The following is a 19,426-nucleotide window of genomic DNA, read 5'->3' as shown; positions in this document are numbered from 1 at the left end:
AAATTTCACTTTTGCATATCTGTGTCTAAAATGTGGCGGGTGTCAAGACTGACAACCCCAAATGCAACAGCCCAAAAATCTCCCAAGATAACACCAGTGAAAGTTGGCAGTTGCCAAAATACGTTTTGCCAGCGTTCGCTCGTATAGGTCCTCAATGTGGGGGGACGCAGACCTATTTTGGAAATTCACAACACCCATTTGTTCACAAGTGAGTGTTGGCATTCGCCGAATCTTGCCCTCTCCCATTGTAGCTCATAAATGGTCAAGAACCACACTAATCATTAAGCAGTAGTTACAACCCCTGGGAGACCTGGAGGAGCATTACTATGACCCATGGTACCTGTCTGCCAAGAGGGGTAAGGGAATAGTATGATACACAGAACCAGCTACCACTCGTGTTTTCCCTCTGGCTCCTCCTGTGCCTGCCATTGGTGTATCCAGTTATCACCACTGGTAAACTTACAACTCCCCCCTCCCTTTTACTCCTTGAAAGTAAAGGCATGGCCAAGGAAAATGAAGTCTCACCACTATTCTTTCCCCCTCATTCTTGCCACCAGTGGTGTTTTAAATGCATGCAAAAGTTGTACCTGCTACAAAATGTTCCAGCGTATTCTCACCATCTAACAGGAGTGCTCCTGTTCAGGATTGGCCATTTAATCTGCCATGCCCACATCCAGAACATTATAAGCTGCAAGGGGATGAAACAAGCTGTTTTGTACACCACCACTCCAGGTTTTCCCTTCCTTCCTCTCCACCCTGCTTTTGATGCTCAACAGTCCATGGTTCCTGGAGAACACTGAGTATTGTCAGTCCCAACTGGGGTGCTATTTGGGAATTGGGGGTTACCCTTTTTGTTTTTAGGGTTGCATCCAATATTAGCCTTACTCTGAGCAGACCCATTGAAGTTAATGGATATGACTAAGGCCCATTAATTTCTGTGCTTTGAGTAATACTAAGTTGGATACAACCCTCAATGCTTTGGAGATACTTCTAGCTCCCCCCCACCAATACCCTACATGTTGGTACCACCCTCTCAGTTCTCAATAGCCACCTTTTGTCTCCCAGTCCTGTCATCACTCATCGACTGAGTTTGCTGTTAAAGGTGAGGGGAGTATAAACTAGCCAGGAAAGCACAAATAAACCTGAGTTGGGAGAAACAAAGGAAAATGCCAGATCTCCACTTAAGAACAGAAGAAGAGCCTGCTGGATCAGGCCAGTGGCTCATCTAGTCCAACATCCTGTTCTCACAGTTGCCAAACAGATGCTGCTTCGGAAACCCGCAAACAGGACCCAAGCACAAGAGCAGTTTCTCCTCCTGTGGTTTCCAGCAACTGGCATTCAGAAGCTTTGCTGCCTCATACCATGGAGGCAAAGAATAGTCATCATGGCTAGCAGCCCTTGGTAGCCTTCTTCTCCATGACTTTGCCCAATCGTCTCTTAAAGCCATTCAGGTTGGTGGCCATCACTGCCTCCAGTGGGAGCAAGTTCCATAGTCTTAACTATGTGCTGGTGAAAAATACTTTTCTTTCACCTGTCCTGGCTCTTCAACATTCAGCTTCATTCAAGGTCCACAAGTTCTAGTGTTATGAGACAAGGAGAAAAACTTTTCTCTGCCCACTTCCTCCGTGCCATGCATAGTTTTATAAACTTCCATCATGTCACCTCTTTCTTGCCTTTTATCTGAGCTAAAGAAAAGCCCTGCAAATTCCCACTTTGAGAACCAATCACCCAGTCCAGTAGTCATCGCCTTCCCAACTACCAGGGACTGGCAGAATGCTGACGAGTGTGCACTAGGGGGAGTGGGACTGGAGTCTGACTCGGGGGGGGGAGTGGTCTGCGGGGACCCATACCAGCCAGGAGGCAAGAATCAGAGGCAGGAGGAGGAAGAGGCAAGCCAGGCAAGTGAAGTCCTGGGTGCTTTCCCTGCACCACAGTCTCCCAGAACCAGGAGATAATTGAAGCAGGAAGAGCAGAAGCAGCTTCCATGCAGGCAGAGTCTCTGGCTACATACACACAGCTCACAGGGCGAAGGTACATCAACTGGTGGAGGAGGAGTGGTCCCCAGTTGTTGCAACTGCTCCTTAAAGCACATTCCTGGGAAGAGCTACCCAGGTCTCCAGAGCTGTAGAAGCAAGTGTTATGTTTGACCGTGAAGAGTTAACTCTCTGTGGTGTGCATTCCTTGGCTGGGAAGTGCCCTTGACACCAAGGTTTCCTATTGGAGGCTCCCTCCCTGAGATTGAGTCTTGGCAAATGCAATATAACATGCAAGCACTGTTTTTATCTACTGCACTATGTGGCTCCTCCTCCTCCGCGGAGCCCTCTTTTGTCTTGCATGCCCTGCACCAGATAGAGCAGGTGTGGGGAACCTTGGGCCCTACAGGTGTTGCTGAGCTACAGCTCCCATCAGCCACAGCAAGCATGGCCAATGGCCAAGCATGATGGGAGTTGCAGTTCAGCAACTTCTGGAGCACCAAATGTGCCCCACACCTGATATAGAGCTTTTGACCATTGACCAGACAGAGCTCTAACTAATTTCCATTTATAACCTGCCATATCCTAAAACCGTGGCAAGTTGCAAATGTTTTAACACTGCCTGCTCTTTAGATTATGCCACCCCTTTCTTATCCTCCCTGCTGTTATCTTTCTCATTCCTTTAACTTGGTGTGTATGTGTGTGTGTGTTTTAACGTAAAAAACATTATTGGAAATGGTGTCACAGACATGAAGAAATCCCCACCGCTTTGAATACAAACTGAGGTTTCCTGACTTGTCATTAGCTGGTAGAGAAATGGGGGTGGGGATCTAGTAGTAGTATATGAACATTTTGACATTTGTATTCATGTCATCAGTGCAAATGCATCTTAAATATAAAGACTGGCAAGCAGCAGCATGTCTTCAGTCTACAGCGCTGGATTCTATCCAGGCTACCTGCTTAGAGGCTAACTGCCCAATGATGACACACTGATACCCCTCAGAGCACATTGGCCAGGTAGAATCTGTTGTATACACACTGGGCAAAGGACCTGCCAGCTGCTTCTCTCCCCCTCCAGTTGCCTGAGAGGCCTCTCTGTGTCAGGACCATTCCCAATGAGAGGGTTGTCAGTTGGCCATGCAAGATACGAAGCTGCCCCTTCATGACATGATGAGGTTGTGTTGGGGCCTCAATGTCGCCCATGGGCAGCCAGTTCACCACCTCTTAATCTGACCCTTCCAGAGCCAGATGAACCTCTGTCCACATACAAGACAGGCAGCCTATAACATATTAGCCATCCGTGCATCTCCTGGGGCAGTACTGGATGTGTAGCTTCACAACTCCATGGAGAAGGTCTCATGCTTAGCTGTAGTCATGGTAGGGTAGGCCTTGACCTTTTAAGAATTCTATGGGCATTTTGATTTTTAACCGCATTTCAGGGATTTAGCAGAGGTTCCCTCCATGCCCAAGGTAGTGGGAAGACTACACAATGTTCATAAAAGGTACCATTAACCTTCAGGCTGCCTCAGCTGACCATGGCCAGTTCTTTCCTATTGAGCTTCCCCCCTTGTAGCCATGTATTGGCTCACTGGGGGCTAGATTTGCGGCAGCATGGAACTTTGCTTAGCTGCAACTTATTCCTGTGCTCTTCATGGCTAAGTCAGACTGAGTACGTATTTGGGGAGTGGCCAGAATGTGAGAAGAGTCCAGACATAACACACACACACACACACACACACACACACATATGTGTGTGTACTTGATTGCCCAAGGCTGCTTCTGGGAAAATGTGGGTGGAAGGCCAATCTGGTGCATTCAACACCACCCAAGTTTAACCAGTGTGTCAAATTTCTGGAGCGGTGTCTCTAACTTCTGGGATTTCCCTTCTGTCTTATTTCCACGTGCATTATTAACTTGTGCCTTTCCTTAGCTGTATGTTTCTGTTCTGTCACTTTGGGGGGGGGGAGGGCGATGTCAAAAAAGGTGGCATGAAAAAAGCCCACATGATTTGCTTTCATAAAGGGAGCATTGCACAAGCAGCAGGGAACAAGGACGCACTGCCTGACCCCACTTCTAGACATAGAATCATAGAATTGTAGGCTTGGAAGGGACTCCAAGGGTCATCATCTTGGTTTCCCTTCTTTGCACACGTCCCAGTTTGTCAATATCCTCCTTAAATTGTGGTGCCTGCATGTGTATCTAGATGGCATACCTACCAGCCTAGATGGCTTTAAAAGAGGATTTGACGAATTCATGGTGGAGAGGGCTACTGGTGGCTACTAGACACAGTGGCTGTACAGTACTCTGTTTCCACAGTTAGAGGCAACACCAGTTGCTGGAAACCACATGTGGGCAAAGAGTGCTGTTGTGCTCAGGCCCTGCTTGTGGGCTTCCCATAGGAGGTAGACTCATAGAATTCTAGAATTGGAAGGGACCCCAGGGGTCATCTGGTCCAGCCTCCTGCAATGCAGGAATCTCAACTAAAGCATCCATGACAGATGGCCACCCAACCTCTGCTGAAGGGGTCATTGGCTTGATCCAGCAATCTCTTATGGTCTTGGTGTCATCAACTGTGCACACACCCACCCACCTGTGCATCAGTTAATATATAATTATCTAGAGCAGAGGTTTTCAATCTTTTTGAGTCCATGGCCCCCTTGACCAACTACATTCTTTTTGTGGCACCCCTGTGGGGCCCAAGATCCCAGTTTTGTCACCCCTTGCCTGCAATGCTGGCAGCCTCCCACCCTTTTTCGAACACCCTCCCTTGTGGAGCATTCCCTCAGCCTCCTCTGCCGCCTCCTTGGGAGTCCTCCAGGCAGCTGCTGCTGCCTCCCCTGGTCTCTGAGCTGCCCCCGCCCCAAAGAGAGGTGCCTCTCAGAGGCACCATTTGCCTGTGGAGCTTGTAGCCAGGGCTGCTGCAGTAAATAGCTGTGCAAGCCTTTGGGAGGCAATGACACAAGAGGGCATCAGAGGAGGGAGGGAAGGAAAGAGGGGCAGAGGCCAGTGCTGCCCATGGCACCCCTGACCATCATTCAAGGTGCCCCAGGGTGCCACAGCACACTGGTTGAAAACCACTGATCTAGAGGCCAGGACAGGCAGTGTTCTCAGAGCCAGAGGCCGGGACAGGACTGCAACACCAATTCCCAGTACTTGTTTGATGTCCCTTTCACATGAATAACATGTGAAAAAGGCTAAAATTGCATGGCAAGGAGGTGCAAATCTTCAAAACCCCAATCTCTCCAATGCCAGAATAGTGTCTCCCAATTGTCTTCTGCCTTGATGGGGCTGTATAGGACACTCCCATTCTTGGTCATCATTCCCTCTAATACCAACCTTTGCTTAGCACCATGCCCATTGGGAAGGTATATAGGGCTGCATACTCAGGGCAATCCCCAAGTATGCAAAATAAAAAATAAATATTTTTTTAAGGTTTTGGTGTTAAGGTTCTGGTGTTAAGTGGCTTCCAAGATCTATAGAAGGCAGGGAACATAGCTGGCTGCATGCTTCAGCTGCGGCTGATGGAAGTTGTAGTCCCAAAGATCTGGATGGGGAAAGCAGATCTATGCATTTAGAATAAACTGCTGAGGATGTCAGCTGTGAGGGTGGGGATGGAAGAAGGGAATTGGCCTGTTTGAACTCATCACAGCTTACAGCTTAGGGTATCCTTCCCCAAATTGGTGCCCTCCAGATGGCTAACATCATATATCCTTTTAAATGTGTTGGAGGAGAGGGGTTTTGAATTGGTTTGTTCTTGTTTTTATTATGTATTTTTTTGTCTCTATATATTTTTTATCCTATGACCCACCCTGAGCTCTGTGGATAAAGGGTGGTATACACATTTAATAAATTAAATATAAATATAAATATGATGATGATGTTTTTGGCTACACCTCCTGTCATCCCAGACCATTGGACAAAATGGGATGTGTAGTCCAGAGCATCTGGAGAAGACTAATTTAGGGGATTTATTATTATTATTATTATTATTATTATTATTATTATTATTATTATTATTATTATTTTATTTATACCCCATCCATCTGTCTGGGTTTCCCCAGCCACTCCTGGGCATATATACCATGAGGATCTCATCACCCCATGTTTCCTTTTCCTACTATCTAGAAACCTCCCTCCCTACCAGCACTATATAGCACAAGTGGGGATGGACGAATTTTGTCCGTTTGGGATTCTCCCAGCTTCTCATTTTCCCAGTCTCCAGTTTACCACACCCCATTTCCACTTCAGTTTGCACATTTTTTAATAGTACGTACAAAAAAATCCCGCTCTTTGCAGATTTGCGAAATGTATAGATTTTTTGCAAGCAACTTTCCCCAATATATTTTTGTATGTTATTTTCACCAATGCATGCTTTCTTCTTCTTGCCCTTTCTCCTAATGGACAGTTTTTTGGCTTGTGCATTGCAAGTTTGAAAGTATAGCTTCACATACTGGTTTGGTGAGGGATGGTGCAAAATCCCTAAGAACATCCCTAAGAGCAGGTGGGGAGAGTTTTGAGGATGGGGGTGGGGTGGGGCTGGGGAGAGTACTGAAGTGCCTTTTTTTCCTTATGTTCCTCTTGAAACCTTCCCCCTCCCCCTTTCTGGAAGCCTTGAAGAGCCTTACAAGGCTCTTATTCTGAGCTAGTTGGAGCCCTGAACAGGAGCTCTCCTGTTAGAGATGAGGAATACATTGCACTGTGTTCTCGTCCCTTCCGATAGAGAATTTGGCAGCCTCTTGTCTAGTCAGCTTTGGAAGTAAAATCCCCACCCCCTCACCCCCAAAATCAATGCAACAGTGGTTTCTCCAAATATGCAGATCTATATTAGTACACAAATTAAAGGGACAGTAAAAGAAAACTACAATATCACAAAGATTGAGCATACTCAATGGCTTCCAGGAATATGAAGTGGTCAGGGTGTCATGGAAGGGATGCATAAGGAGGGAGAAAGCTGCTTGAACTCTCTTAACAGCTTAATTTACCAGAGACCATCCCTCCTCCATGGCAATGCAATCCATTGCAGCTGCTCTCAAATCGGAGTCCTTTTAATTCTGTATATCATAGCAGTAAACAAATACAGGTGTCCTTTTTCCTCCCCCCCCAAAAAAAGCCCCCAACTCCTGCAGCCCATGGACAGTGCTGCAAAGGTTCTGTTCCCCATGTCTCTATTCTGAACCCCACCCATGGCCTGAAACAAGCAGTTTTGAGACTGAATCCCATCCCAGCTGAATAACAATTCAGGCTCCCCATGAGCCATCTCCAACGAGCTACCACCCTACGTTAGCCATCCATGGGGGACGGGGTGGGGGTGGGGAGGTAAAAACCTTTTTGTAGCCCCTGTGAAAATGTCTGCCCGCGCTGGACCTACTCAGACCACTTATTGCTCTTCCAGGAGCTGATGTTGAGAACTCATTGCTCTGGGTTTCTCCTCCCTTGTTCTTGCAGTGTTAATTCCCTTTGCTCTGCAGTTTTGCTACAGCTTTAGCCACTCCCAATTTAGTTTCTGTTTCGTTGGCTTTTTGGCTCTTTGCTTTGTGAAAGGAGCTCTGTTGCAAAGGTCCCACTATCTGGTTTGTGCACAGGCGATCACGGTAGGGACCCTGGCAACCACCAGAACAGGATGCCACTGTTAATTCAAGGCATGGCTAAGGTTCCATGTTCAGTTTCCTGCATCTCCGCTTAAAGGGTTGTGTGCAATCAGTGCTGAAAGAGATCTCTGTCTGGGACCCTGGAAAGGGTGGACAGTGCTGAATGGGAGGCACTATTAGGTCTGGCTCCGTAAAAAGGGAGCTCCTTGCATTGTTTGGCTTCAAAAAGCCCTGTGTTCTTTTAAAGCTCTGGTCCAGCCATTCCTCTTCTCTCTCCATGAATCATTCTTTCACTTCTTTCCATATCAGGTTTTAAAATCCATTCCTGCTGTTCCCTTAGGGACATCAATGATGATAGCAGTATCATAGTAAAGTTTAAATGAGGTATTTGTGTCTGTCCTCACAAAAGAGGTCACCAAAGGAGGGAGAGAGAGAGAGACTCCTATCTGAACTAACCACCTCAGATGGCAAAGTCTGTAAGCGATGTGTGTCCAAGAGAAAGAGTTTGTTTGGGCAAATTCATTGCACTGTTCCTGGGATCACGACAGCAGTACACAATTATACAGTGTGAGAGCGTTTTCAAAGCCCTGTAACATAGGTCAGTATTAGTACCCCCTCGTTGTAGGTGGGGAACTGAAGCAGAGAGAATTCCTCGCCCGGAACCCACCTGGCGGAGCTGAGATGCAGAAGAAGGGCTTCCTCATTCAGGTCACACACTTACTGTGGCTTTCCTTAAAGAATCCCGGGAACTGTAGTTTGTTAAGGGTGCTGACCTTGCAGGGCTACTATTCCCAGCATTCTTAGCAAACTACAGTTTCCAGGATTCTCCATGATGCTTAAACTGATATGAAAGCAGTTTAAATGCCCAGTGTGGGTGTGACCTCAGAGCTCAGTCTCTTAACCACTACACTAGACCTCTTCTCCATCAGCTGCCATGTAAAACTGAATCCTAAGGAAACTCAGGGTGCGAAGTGACTGACAGATAGGTAATATTGCTGTAAAAGTAATCCTGTGATTGGAGACTGGAAGAAAGGTCATGTGGGGTGGGTGTAATAGGTTGGTGATCCTGACCGGTATTCTAGGCAAATTTTAGTAGGCACTATAATTAACCACGTGGCCTTGCAAAACTCAGCATGCTTTGGGTGTGCCCAGCACCTCAGTAAGGAGAGGTTTCTCAGCCATTTTCAGCATGGGCCTTTCTTCTAAATTTGCCCCACTTTCTGCCCTTGCCCCCTCAACTAGTTCTACCTAGTGTGTCCTGGCAGGGAAGCATGGAAATATCATCATGGGTGTGTCCCGCTGCTGTGCATAAGTATCTGTGTATCGGGGCAAAGGGAGGTCCTCCAGATAAAAGATCAGCTCTTACCAACTGCCCAACGTCAGTCCTGCTCACTCTGCAGCTGAACCCAGCAATGAGTGGCAAAAGAGACTCTTAATGCTCCCATTAGTTCTGGCCATTAGAATCCCTTGAGGTAGCCTCTTGTGCAAGTCCCCTGTGCGGGAAAGAAGGGCATGGGTTTCCTGGTGCTTGGTTGCTCTGCCTGGGGCTTTGGTGGAGAGGTTGACTAGCAATGAATAGGGCTTGCAGTGAGGGAGAGGGAGCCCCATTGGAGGCTCCTTGTGTGGGACTGGAAAGGGAGGTGGGAGGCAGGAGACTGCCTAGCAGCAGGGGAGACTGCTGACAAGACCCTCTACTTGTTTGGAGGGTCAGGCAGGTGAAATTTGGAGGAGCCAATTCACCCAGGAAGGTGAATAGGCTTAGTGGTTGAGCACCTGCCTTGCATGCAGAAGGTCCCAGGTTCAATCCCCAGCAGGTAGGGCTGAGAATGTTCCCCATCCGGCAGCGACCGTCCAGGGTTTCAGTCTGTGTAGGCAATACTGAAACACATGGATCACCAATCTGACTTAGAATAAGGCTGCTTTCAGTGTTCCTATATAAGGAATGAAACATTCATTCATTGCTTTTTCATTCATTCCCATACAAAGACCCACTTCTACTCTTAGCACTGTCAAAATCTTTATCCCATTGATTGCAGCTTCACATGTTCCAATGGGCTAGGAACGATCCTCTGCCCCAAACCCTGGAGAGCTGCTGCCAGTCAGTGCAGCAGAAAACACCGAGCTAGATGGACCAGTCATCTGGCTTGGCACGAGGCGCCTCTGTGCTCCTTGGGGTGGTGCTGATGGGCTTGGCAGCTGCTTGGTTTTTGGCTGTCACTCTAGAGTTCCATCGTTTTTATTCTCACCCCACCCTCCACAATCCTTGCAGGTCTCTCACAGCTTCTCAAGGGGGAGCAGCTTGATTTAGTGCCTTTTATGCAAGTACTATCTTTTGTTTCCTGGAAAGGCACAGATCCCAGGTAAGGATCCTCTGCTGAGGAAACTGCCCTCTCCTTGCTTCTCCAGTTCCTCTGCTGGTGAGCAGAGGCACCAGAGAACTGATGGACCATGGGATCATCGCCCCTCAACTTACCTCCATACCCAGGGCTGCCTTCTTTGACTGTTCTCTGTGAATGTTGCTTAGCAGCCTTGCTGCCCAGAGAGTCAGTAAACACTGTTGGGATCTGAGATGAAATTAGCAACGGGGAGACTTTTCCAACTCCCATCCTTTAATTAATCTAAAAATGCTAGATTAATTAAAAGGATGTCTCAAAATTAATCCACTGATTTCCTGGACTAATTGAAGAGTGGTAAGGCCAGTAGGCCCCACTGATGCCATGATTTCACTGAGCTCATGAATTAGTCTCAAGACCTCTGCGCACCCCTCCCAGCATGAATCAGGTGTGCCTCTTCCCCCTGTGCTGTACAGCTTGCTGGAGGCTGGAATAGCATTGGGTGGGACCCAGTGTGCACCAGAAAGCGCGCATGATGTGCTGAGGCCTCAGATATTCCCACAGATCCCTTTCAACCCCTCCCTCCTCTAGCATAGGGAGCACAACGAGGGAGGCCTTGTGTATGCCAAAAACATGGCCTCAGAGGCCCTTGGACATGTCTGTGTGTGAGTGATGCACCCGGAGTGGCAACACATCATGCAAACTACAACTCCCCGTTATGCCAGATGGCTTGGATGCATCATAAGTGTGTGGGAGCATCTGAGGCCATTGCGTATCATGTTTCCCTCCTGGTGCATGTTGGACCTTTACTGCCAATGCTGCTCACCCTCCAAAATGCAAGGGCGGGGAGAGTCTGATCCATTCTGGGTGAGGGGGTGGGGTTCACAGAAGCTGCAGGTTCCCTTAGCACGCTCATTGATGTCATTTGGGTGTGCTGTGGTGCTTAGGGACTTCGCCAGTCATCAGTTGATAAAGATGGCTAGCCAGCGGTAAACCCAGCAAAGACTTGAGAGAGTTTATAGGGTTTGTAAAAAAAAAAAAAAAACTTGAATATGCATTGCTGGTGTGATGCAGTGGCACAGAAGACCAGTGCTATTTTAGGTTATGTTAATAGGAGCATTTTTCCCTCCAGACTCGGAAAGTAATAACAAGACCTTACTCAGCACCGCATACACCTCATCTGGAGTAATGCGTTCAGTTTAAGGAGGGTATACAAATGGGTAACGGATTTGGAGAGGGGCACTGAAGAGGATAAAGGCTCTGGAATGCACATCCTGTGAGGACAGGCTTGAAGGAACTAAGCACACACAACTTAAGAGACCTGATTAATAATGGCTGAAGCATTGTGTCTAGTTGCGTCTTGGTGGGTCCAGTTTAAATTCCTGCTTTTCTTTAAGGCAGGTGCTGCTCTTCTGATGTTGGGCTGCAGCTCCCATAAGCTGCAGCAACTGGAGGGCGCCATATTGGCTACCTCTGGTCTAAGAGCCGGTTGTCCAGAAGGAGCTTAGGGATTGAACCAGGAGCTTAGGGATTGAATCAGAAAATAAGATGAGAAGGAAGGAAGGAAGGACAAGGAGACGTGGTAATGACCCTGGTTGTGAATGATAGCCAGGACTTGGGCACAGGAGGAGGATAAACCGGCTGGATCTGGAAGGGAAGTAGCCCTGACTGTCAAGGGGCTTGAACTTAGACCCAGAGCCCATCACCACATTAGAGCCCCTTCAACCAGAGCCCTCAAACCAGGACTCCCAGACAACAACCCCTGAGCCAGCTTGCTTTGAGGAGCTGGTCCCCTTACACCAGCGGCCTCATGCTCCCCAGCACCTGCTCAGTACATCAGATAAAGAACAAGGGAGAAGCTCACTGAGTGGCAATGGGGTGCTCCAGACCAGAGAGCTTAGAGGTGGTAGCCTGGCCCAAATAAAAGGCCTCAGTTGAGATAAAAATCACAGTCCTACTTAGGCATTTATTTACAAATGTGGGAAGGAGCCAGCAGGAACTCCAAAGCCAGCCTTGCCTCCTTGATGCCAACAAGAGCAGTAGCATTGTCCTCCAGCCTGCATGTGGCCAGCTTAGTCTGAACGGAGCCATTTCCACAAACATGGGATTTCCTCCACAGGCACAGGAACCCTAGCCAATCGGGGTTGCAGTGGAGGAAATCCCACACACATTGAAGCATCTCCCTTCAGACTGAACCCACATATTGACTGGTGGTACGTGTGCCATCCATGAGAGGGTGAGGCTGCCTCCACACACTCCGATTGGACCCTTCACACATCCATAAGCCTAGATAGGGATATGCTCCCTGAGCAGATTGTGGGCTCGGAGCTCTCCGAGGTCCTGCAGCTTCAGATCAACCCTTTCTGTGGCCTGCCAGAGTGAGCCACTCTCAGGTGTACATGCCACTTGTGGCTAGGGCAGGATAAAAATGATCATTGCCTAGGAAATGTTCCAACTTAAGTAGGAAGACTTTATTAACCTTTTCTGTTGTGAAGAGCTTGCTACCAGCCTGGTGGGTGGAACCAGTACAGTATATGGGGATCCTATACTGTCTAGCACAGGGGTTGGGAACCTTTTTCATCTCCAGGGCCATGTTCCATTCCTGGCATCCTTCTTGGGGGACCACAGACCAGTGGTGTGCAGGGCCAGAGGCAAGAGTGGCCAGAGCAACAACTGTGAATTTCCCCATTGTCCAGTAGGGTAGTTTCTAGGCACACCCCTCTTCTTTCCTCCATCCAGGCAAGCAAGAGACATGATCAGGGTTGAAGGACGCATTCCAGCCAGCCCAAACCTGTTAAGGAAGGTGCAAAGCAGGACCAGGGGGTGTGGCCTGGAGAGAGGGGGCGTGGCCTGTGAAAAGGTCTGAGAGCAATGTTTGGGAAGCACCGTGCAAAATCATTTTGTGAGCTCTGTTCTTGACACAGTGTAGGGCTGGCAAAAGTCCTGCGTAGATTGGTTCTCCGGTGCCAGCCTACCAGCCAGCTGTCAGGCGCTGGGGGAGCAGCTCACAACAGGGCTTTGCGGCCACTGCCAGTTTGCCGTGCTTGCAAAGACCCTTCCGGCCACACCCTGCCTTTACCTGCCTCACACCCGGCATCATATATGACATCAATTATAGCGCAGGTGGGTGTGGCTCGTCTAAAACAGGGAGGCGTGCAGTGCTGGATCAGACCCGTGGGCTGGAAATGCTTTAGGGGCTGGAGATGTAAGATTACAAAATTATCCTTTTAGAAAATATTCCAAGGGTGGGTTCTGGAAGTCTCAGAAAAGGACCTGGAAAAAGTGCAAACGAAGTAATTTTTAAAAAAGGAAGTGAAGCCCTATGCGACTTTTAAGGTAGCACTCCTATGCATTCCAGTGGAGTTGTGCACCATCAAATTTCCCAGAGGATCATGACCGTCATAAATTAGAGTGTGCTTCTTGGACTCACTGGCACTGTGGGAAGACCAGTTTGCAAGGCACTAATAAACATGGCAAAATGTAGGTTTGATCAGTCCATCGCGGGGTGAAACAGTCCTCAGGCTGCTGCCATTTTGAGACCACACCACAACTTACTACATTTTTAACCTTCCTGCCATGTTACATAGGCACAGCCTATGTTTTTATCCTGTCGTGCATGTTATGCTCCAGCAAAGTGTGTTATGCTTGGACCTGGAAAATCTCTGGTGTGGAATCACCAAGTAGCCCTGGACACATGGCAATTCGTTCTCAGCTTGGGTCAAGCTCCAGGCACCTGAGTCCCAGGATCTATGGCAGAAGCATCCAGTCTTGACTGGGTCAAAGTCAGGCATGTTGTCCAAAACAGGCAGGGGTCAAGTTAATGAGCCCTACACAAGTATTGGGGGCAAGTATGAAGTCATCCAAGGTTATTAGTCATGGAGAGGAAGCAATAGCTTTGGCAGTGTCATCACATTAGAGCTGAACTGCTCAGACCAAGGGAGCCAACACTTCATAGGACGTGACAGGCCAGAATTGACACTTGGACAGTACTCAGTCACGCTGGCACTGCAGCCTAAATAGCTGAAGTTCAGTCTATCAGGTTGCTAGGGGCTGAGAAGACAAGACATCAGCTGGCTGCAGGTAGCAGCAATAGAGCACAGCCTGAGTGCCTTGCATCTTATCACTGTCTCTCAGCCTCAGTTTTCCAGGGGTAAAAATGGGAACATGAATGACTCCTAGGGAATATCCACAAGGGATATTGTCAGTACCACATGCAGTATTAGGAAACCTTATATTAAAAATATACTTGCAAACTTTTAATGGGTAGATTAATAAATTAAAGCTTCATTTAATGAAATGGTGAGAGGAAATTTTAGTTGCTGGTGCTGAGAGTCCAGAACACACGTTTATTTTTAGTAATGCACACTTCTTACTACAGCAAAGGATGAGAAATTAAAAATAATTGAGGTGCCCTTTCCTTTTAAAAAAGGTTGGTAACTGTTGATACCACTCTACGAGTTATCTCACACTTGTTCATTCTCCTACAAAGTGCAAGTTACTACCATGCACATTTACTTAAATTTACTTGGTTAAAAAAAAAAGAGTCACTATCAATAAATTGAGAATCCATTATAAAAGTAATACAAAAATAAATAGTATCAATAGAGCTGTGATCTGGCCAGGTCTTCAAGCCATAGTCGTTTCAGTACCCAGCTGAACTGCAAAACAGTTTGAACCCCTCCCTCCCATGTCACAGCCTTCAAAAAGGACTGTTTATCTTGGCTATTAGGCAGTTGGTGAGATAAGAGTTTAGAGCTGGAGGAAGAAAGACTTCCTGTGTATTTAAAGGGCAAAGAATGTGCACAGGTGTCCATAAGCTTTTTAATTTTTTTTTAATATGAAGCGAATAAATAGGTGGGTGAGCTTGAAATGAGCCTGTTTTGCGGACTGAACATTAGCAGTTATAGGGACTTATTCTGCATGGCTCCCAAGACTGTTTCCTTAGCCTCTTCCAGTGCTTCTCAGTATTAGGCCATAGTAGCCTTCTGCAACCTTGAGTCCTTGGGTGTTAGTTGGTCCAAAAATGCCACCATCCCTTACCATTGGAACCCAGCAACATCAGAGGACCCAAGGTTAGAGCAGGCTGGGCTCTGGGGTGGGTGTATGGTGGCAAATAAGGGCCTCATGAGCCTGCCCCGCCCCTCAGCATCAGGATCATCCAGACAGAACCATCTCCAGGTTCCGCCAGCCATGAGGATTAACAAAAGGAACCTCTTTGGTTACGTGAATCCTATTTCCAGGGAGACTTATTGAGTGCTGTTGTCTTTTATGCAGCAGCTGAAGTCCTTTGCATGTGCCCGGGCCATTTTAAGCATCACTTTAGACTTACAACTTGCAGTTTTTAATTCTCTTTAAAGCCACAACATTTTAGCTGCTCTACTGTTTACATGACCATATTGTTTCGTTGATTTTTATTTTTCTAATGTTGAGCTAAATTGTTTTGTTAGCCACTCCGGGCATCCTTCGGACTAGAAGGGCGTGATGCAAATATTCCAAATAAGGAAACGGTTGTGGCTTTTGGGGCTTGGACACCATTTCGGATTTCACTAAGTGTGTGAGCAGGGGGTTGCATGACTCATGGTATGCTTCCAGGTGCCCTGTTGTTCAGGAGTAAATTGAGGGGTGAGATACGTATTTTGAAAACACTTACCGTAACTATAGCAATGACAGATCCAGGGATTTGGCCAAGGATATGGCTGCTCCCTGGAAGTAATCACATGTAGTCTGAAATGTAGGGGAGGGAGAAACTTCCACTCCCAACTTCCTGAAGGATTGATGCCTTTTATTTGTGGGGAGCAACATCTCCCTAGGAAGACCAAAAGCATTTTAACTTGGTTCCTTTTCCTCCCTCTGATCACTTTTCATGACCCCTCTCAGATGTATGATGGCCAAATCTGTTGGGTATGCTTCAGTTCCTACCCTTGCTCTTGTCCCTTCTCTGCAGATTTAATTTTTTTTATCAATTTTACCTTAAGTTGATATGCCTGCTTTTGGTGGGCTGAGTTATACCCGCAAGGTTAAAGAAGCTATTGAGTGCACCCCTAACCAAATTAAAATGGCTCATAGTAGGCCACTCTTTAAAAATTCTCTCTCTGGATGAACAGAGTTGGCATACCTGGTTGGATAGGGGTACAGACATGGTTCAGAAGAAGCCATAGTCAGTGACGACAACCCTCTAGCTTTCTTCAGCCTCTTGAGTTGTTTACACATTCAGCAGGTGTGTTGGAAAAGCCAGTAACCTCTGGCTCCAACAAGGTTTTGGGCACATTTCATTTTTAATCCCAAAAGAAGCGATCATGTAAACACAAATCTGAGAGGTGTAATTCACAGTTTCACAGAAACCAACCATATCCTGCACATGAACCAAGGCCGGTCCTGCTAGAAGTATGTTCAGCCCACGAGTTTGTCTTTGGTACCAGAGCTGAGCTCAGTCCTTTCTTGGTTTTCTGCAGTTTTCTTCATTTCACCAGCATAAAGGGGGGTGCTTTTTGTTGGTTGCTATTGCAAATCCATCAGTAGATCCTGATCTACCTCCTGCTCATTCCTGCCATGCAGTTTCCTAACATTATGGCTGCTATAGCCCCAACTAGTGACCTTGAGGAAGGTGTTATATCCATGAGCCTGGCTAGCAACCAATGCTGACCTAGAAAATGTAGGATTGGAGTGATCAAAGCAGCCCTTAGGACCTGAAACCCCATCTAGTGCTGAGAAGAGGACATAATGCAGAGCAGAATGACCCCAAATCCTCCCCCATTTCATAAGGACTAAGATACCAAAGGTCCAGAACAGCTGTTGAGAAGCTGTGTCGCCAGTTATTCAAGGTCCTCTATTCTCTGTCACTGTAGAGGAGGCAAAAATGCTGAGCAAGTGCTAGACTCCAGGCCAAATCACTACCACCTTAAGAGATCCACTCTTAACTAAGGGTGTGTGGCTTAAGGACCTGCACAATGAAACCAAGTTCAGGCTAGATCTGCTTTGGAGGTTGTTGCTACAAGTCTTCTACTTGGGAGCTATCCCTAGTCTTGCAGATAAGGGTACCCAAGTCTTCCATTTGCTTTCCCTGTCAAGACAAGGACAATGCACACTTACACAGCAGAAGCACTGAAGAAAAGTGGGATGTGATTCTGAGTAGGATAGCACTGTAAATTGTCCACTGTAGAAAAGCCCACGGGCCAATGAAAGCCAGAGTTGCACAAATCTCATGGAATCTGGGCACTGGGGAAGATAGAGGACTAAAAGTAGCAAGGAAGAGGCATTGCACATGCCAGAGTGCAAATAGCAGTGACCTGAAGTCCTCTGGTTGTTCTGACCTAAGATATGAGTAGGGACGTGGGTGGCACTGTGGGTTAAACCACAGAGCTTAGGACTTGCTGATCAGAAGGTCGGCGGTTCGAATCCCCGCGACGGGGTGAGTTCCCGTTGCTCGGTCCCTGCTCCTGCCAACCTAGCAGTTCGAAAGCACGTCAAAGTGCAAGTAGATAAATAGGTACTGCTCCAGCGGGAAGGTAAACGGCGTTTCCGTGCGCTGCTCTGGTTCGCCAGAAGCGGCTTAGTCATGCTGGCCTCATGACCCGGAAGCTGTACGCAGGCTTCCTCGGCCAGTAAAGCGAGGTGAGCACCGTAACCCCAGAGTCGTCCGCGACTGGACCTAGCGGTCAGGGGTCCCTTTACCTTTACGTTTAGGTTGGGATTGAGGTTGGGAGAATAGGTTGGGAGATAGAAAGTGAGAGGAGAGAGTGTTGGTTCTGGGTAGAAACATCCACTCTGCGGAATATATCAAAACCTACAGAAAGGAGTCTCTGAGCTTAGTGTGAAGAACAGTGTGTGGTGTCCTGTGAGAGTAATAGGCCAGGAATTAACTGGAAGACTGACCTAATGGTCAGGGGTCCCTTTACCTTTACCTTAAGATATGAGTCTGACCCAGGAAACATTTTGGCCAATGGTAAGACTGTCAGTTTTAGCCCATCAGAAATTTAGGAAGGTTTTGTTTCTTTTCTTTGTAAGGCTCCCCTCTCAAACAGGTCCTGGGAAAGTCATACTCAGCCCTAGCGCAGGAGCGGAAGAAGAATATTTTCATTATTAGTCAAGTAATTGTGGAAGAGCAGACATTTTGAGATCAGGGCAGGAGCTTAAAGCACCCTGCTTTAAATGTTGTCTGTGTGTGGAGCTGAATGCTCCTGGGTCTTGAGTTTGGTCTGAAATGTCATCCGTCTTGACATCATTCTGGGCTGCCTACGGAGACTGCTGGCATCTCCAGGTGGCTCATAGTGGTTCTGTCTCGTCTAAAATCATATTGAAGCTATTGTATGGAGGGAGGTTCCTGGGTCATATCTTTGACCTGTCATGGTCACACCTGCTCCACCAATTGTCAGCTCCAGAGGCAAAAGATGGGTGCAGATGAACAACATCTGCAACAATGGAATTTGGCAACAAGTCATTTGGAAAATGTGCGTGTGATGGATTTGGCCCAACCAACTCCCTTGTCAAAATAGCTCTCTGACAAAGCTAGTTGCTTACCAGTAAACAGAGGGTTCATGGTCCAATCCTTTTCACCTCGGTTGGGTTTATACAACATGTGGTGGACTCTCTTTCAATGGAGGCTTTCAAACAGAGGTTGGATATCTGTCAAGGATTCTTTAGCTGGAGGTTGGACCAGATGACCCTGCAGTCCCTTCCAACTTATGATTCTGTGATTCTACAACATTGTAAAAAGTCTGTCCATTTGCAGCCACCTCTCTGAATAAATCACTTGAGCCTATCTGCTTTGCTTCTGGGCTATTTGAACCACCTGGAATATCTGACATGGGTTTGCAAGCATGGGGTTTTGGAGCACTTCTGAACTACCTCCCCTGCCAAGCCAAAGATAATATGTGTGTGTCCATATTTGTCTCCTTTGGTGGCCTTAGGTTACAAGGCAGATCCATGAGCATGAGCAGGAGAACGAGTTGCGGGAACAGATGTCAGGTTATAAGCGGATGCGGCGCCAGCACCAGAAGCAGCTGATCGCCCTGGAGAACAAGCTGAAGGCTGAAATGGACGAGCACCGCCTCAAGCTGCAGAAAGAGGTGGAAACTCATGCCAACAACTCGTCCATTGAGCTGGAGAAGCTGGCCAAGAAGCAAGTGGCCGTCATAGAAAAGGAGGTGAGTCAGGGCATCCTAAAAATGTTGTGGGTTTTTTTTGGGGGGGTGCAGAAGACTGGGTGAAGATATATAATGTCAGTGATAATCTTGCAGGATGTGATGGCAGTGGGTTTATTGAATTTATTAAGTTCTTCCTACAACAGACAGTCATAAAGTGATCTACAAGAGCAAAATACAGTGACACAGTAGAAAATGCACAAATGCATTAAAAAAAACCAGTCAGAATAAAAACATCCAATCATTGGTGCTCCCCAAATGTCATCTTTTTCAGTGGCAGGCAAAGTTGCACCAGGGCATTCAAAAAGATCACACTCATGCATACTTCCATACTAAAATGGCATGATCCAGAATTCTTCCACCTTAGGAAGTTTCAAGTGAGCTGCCACTAG

General features: G+C 47.3%; 1 protein-coding gene across 7 annotated transcripts in view; it reads left to right on the top strand.

The window, feature by feature from the left end:
• The window catches only part of TAOK3 (TAO kinase 3), a 115,816-nt gene that overhangs the window by 75,190 nt on the left and 21,200 nt on the right, over window positions 1-19,426 (top strand). For all 7 annotated transcript variants that reach the window (XM_053369816.1, XM_053369817.1, XM_053369818.1 and 4 more), the window contains one exon: window positions 18,801-19,037. In XM_053369816.1, the coding sequence (XP_053225791.1) occupies window positions 18,801-19,037 (237 nt within the window). The remainder of the gene's footprint in view (window positions 1-18,800; window positions 19,038-19,426) is intronic.

This window comes from Podarcis raffonei, chromosome 16 (genome assembly GCF_027172205.1).
Source record: "Podarcis raffonei isolate rPodRaf1 chromosome 16, rPodRaf1.pri, whole genome shotgun sequence".
NCBI classification, from domain to species: domain Eukaryota; kingdom Metazoa; phylum Chordata; class Lepidosauria; order Squamata; family Lacertidae; genus Podarcis; species Podarcis raffonei.
The sequence above is the reverse complement of the archived record's forward strand: the minus strand, read 5'-3'. Positions and strand labels throughout refer to the sequence as shown.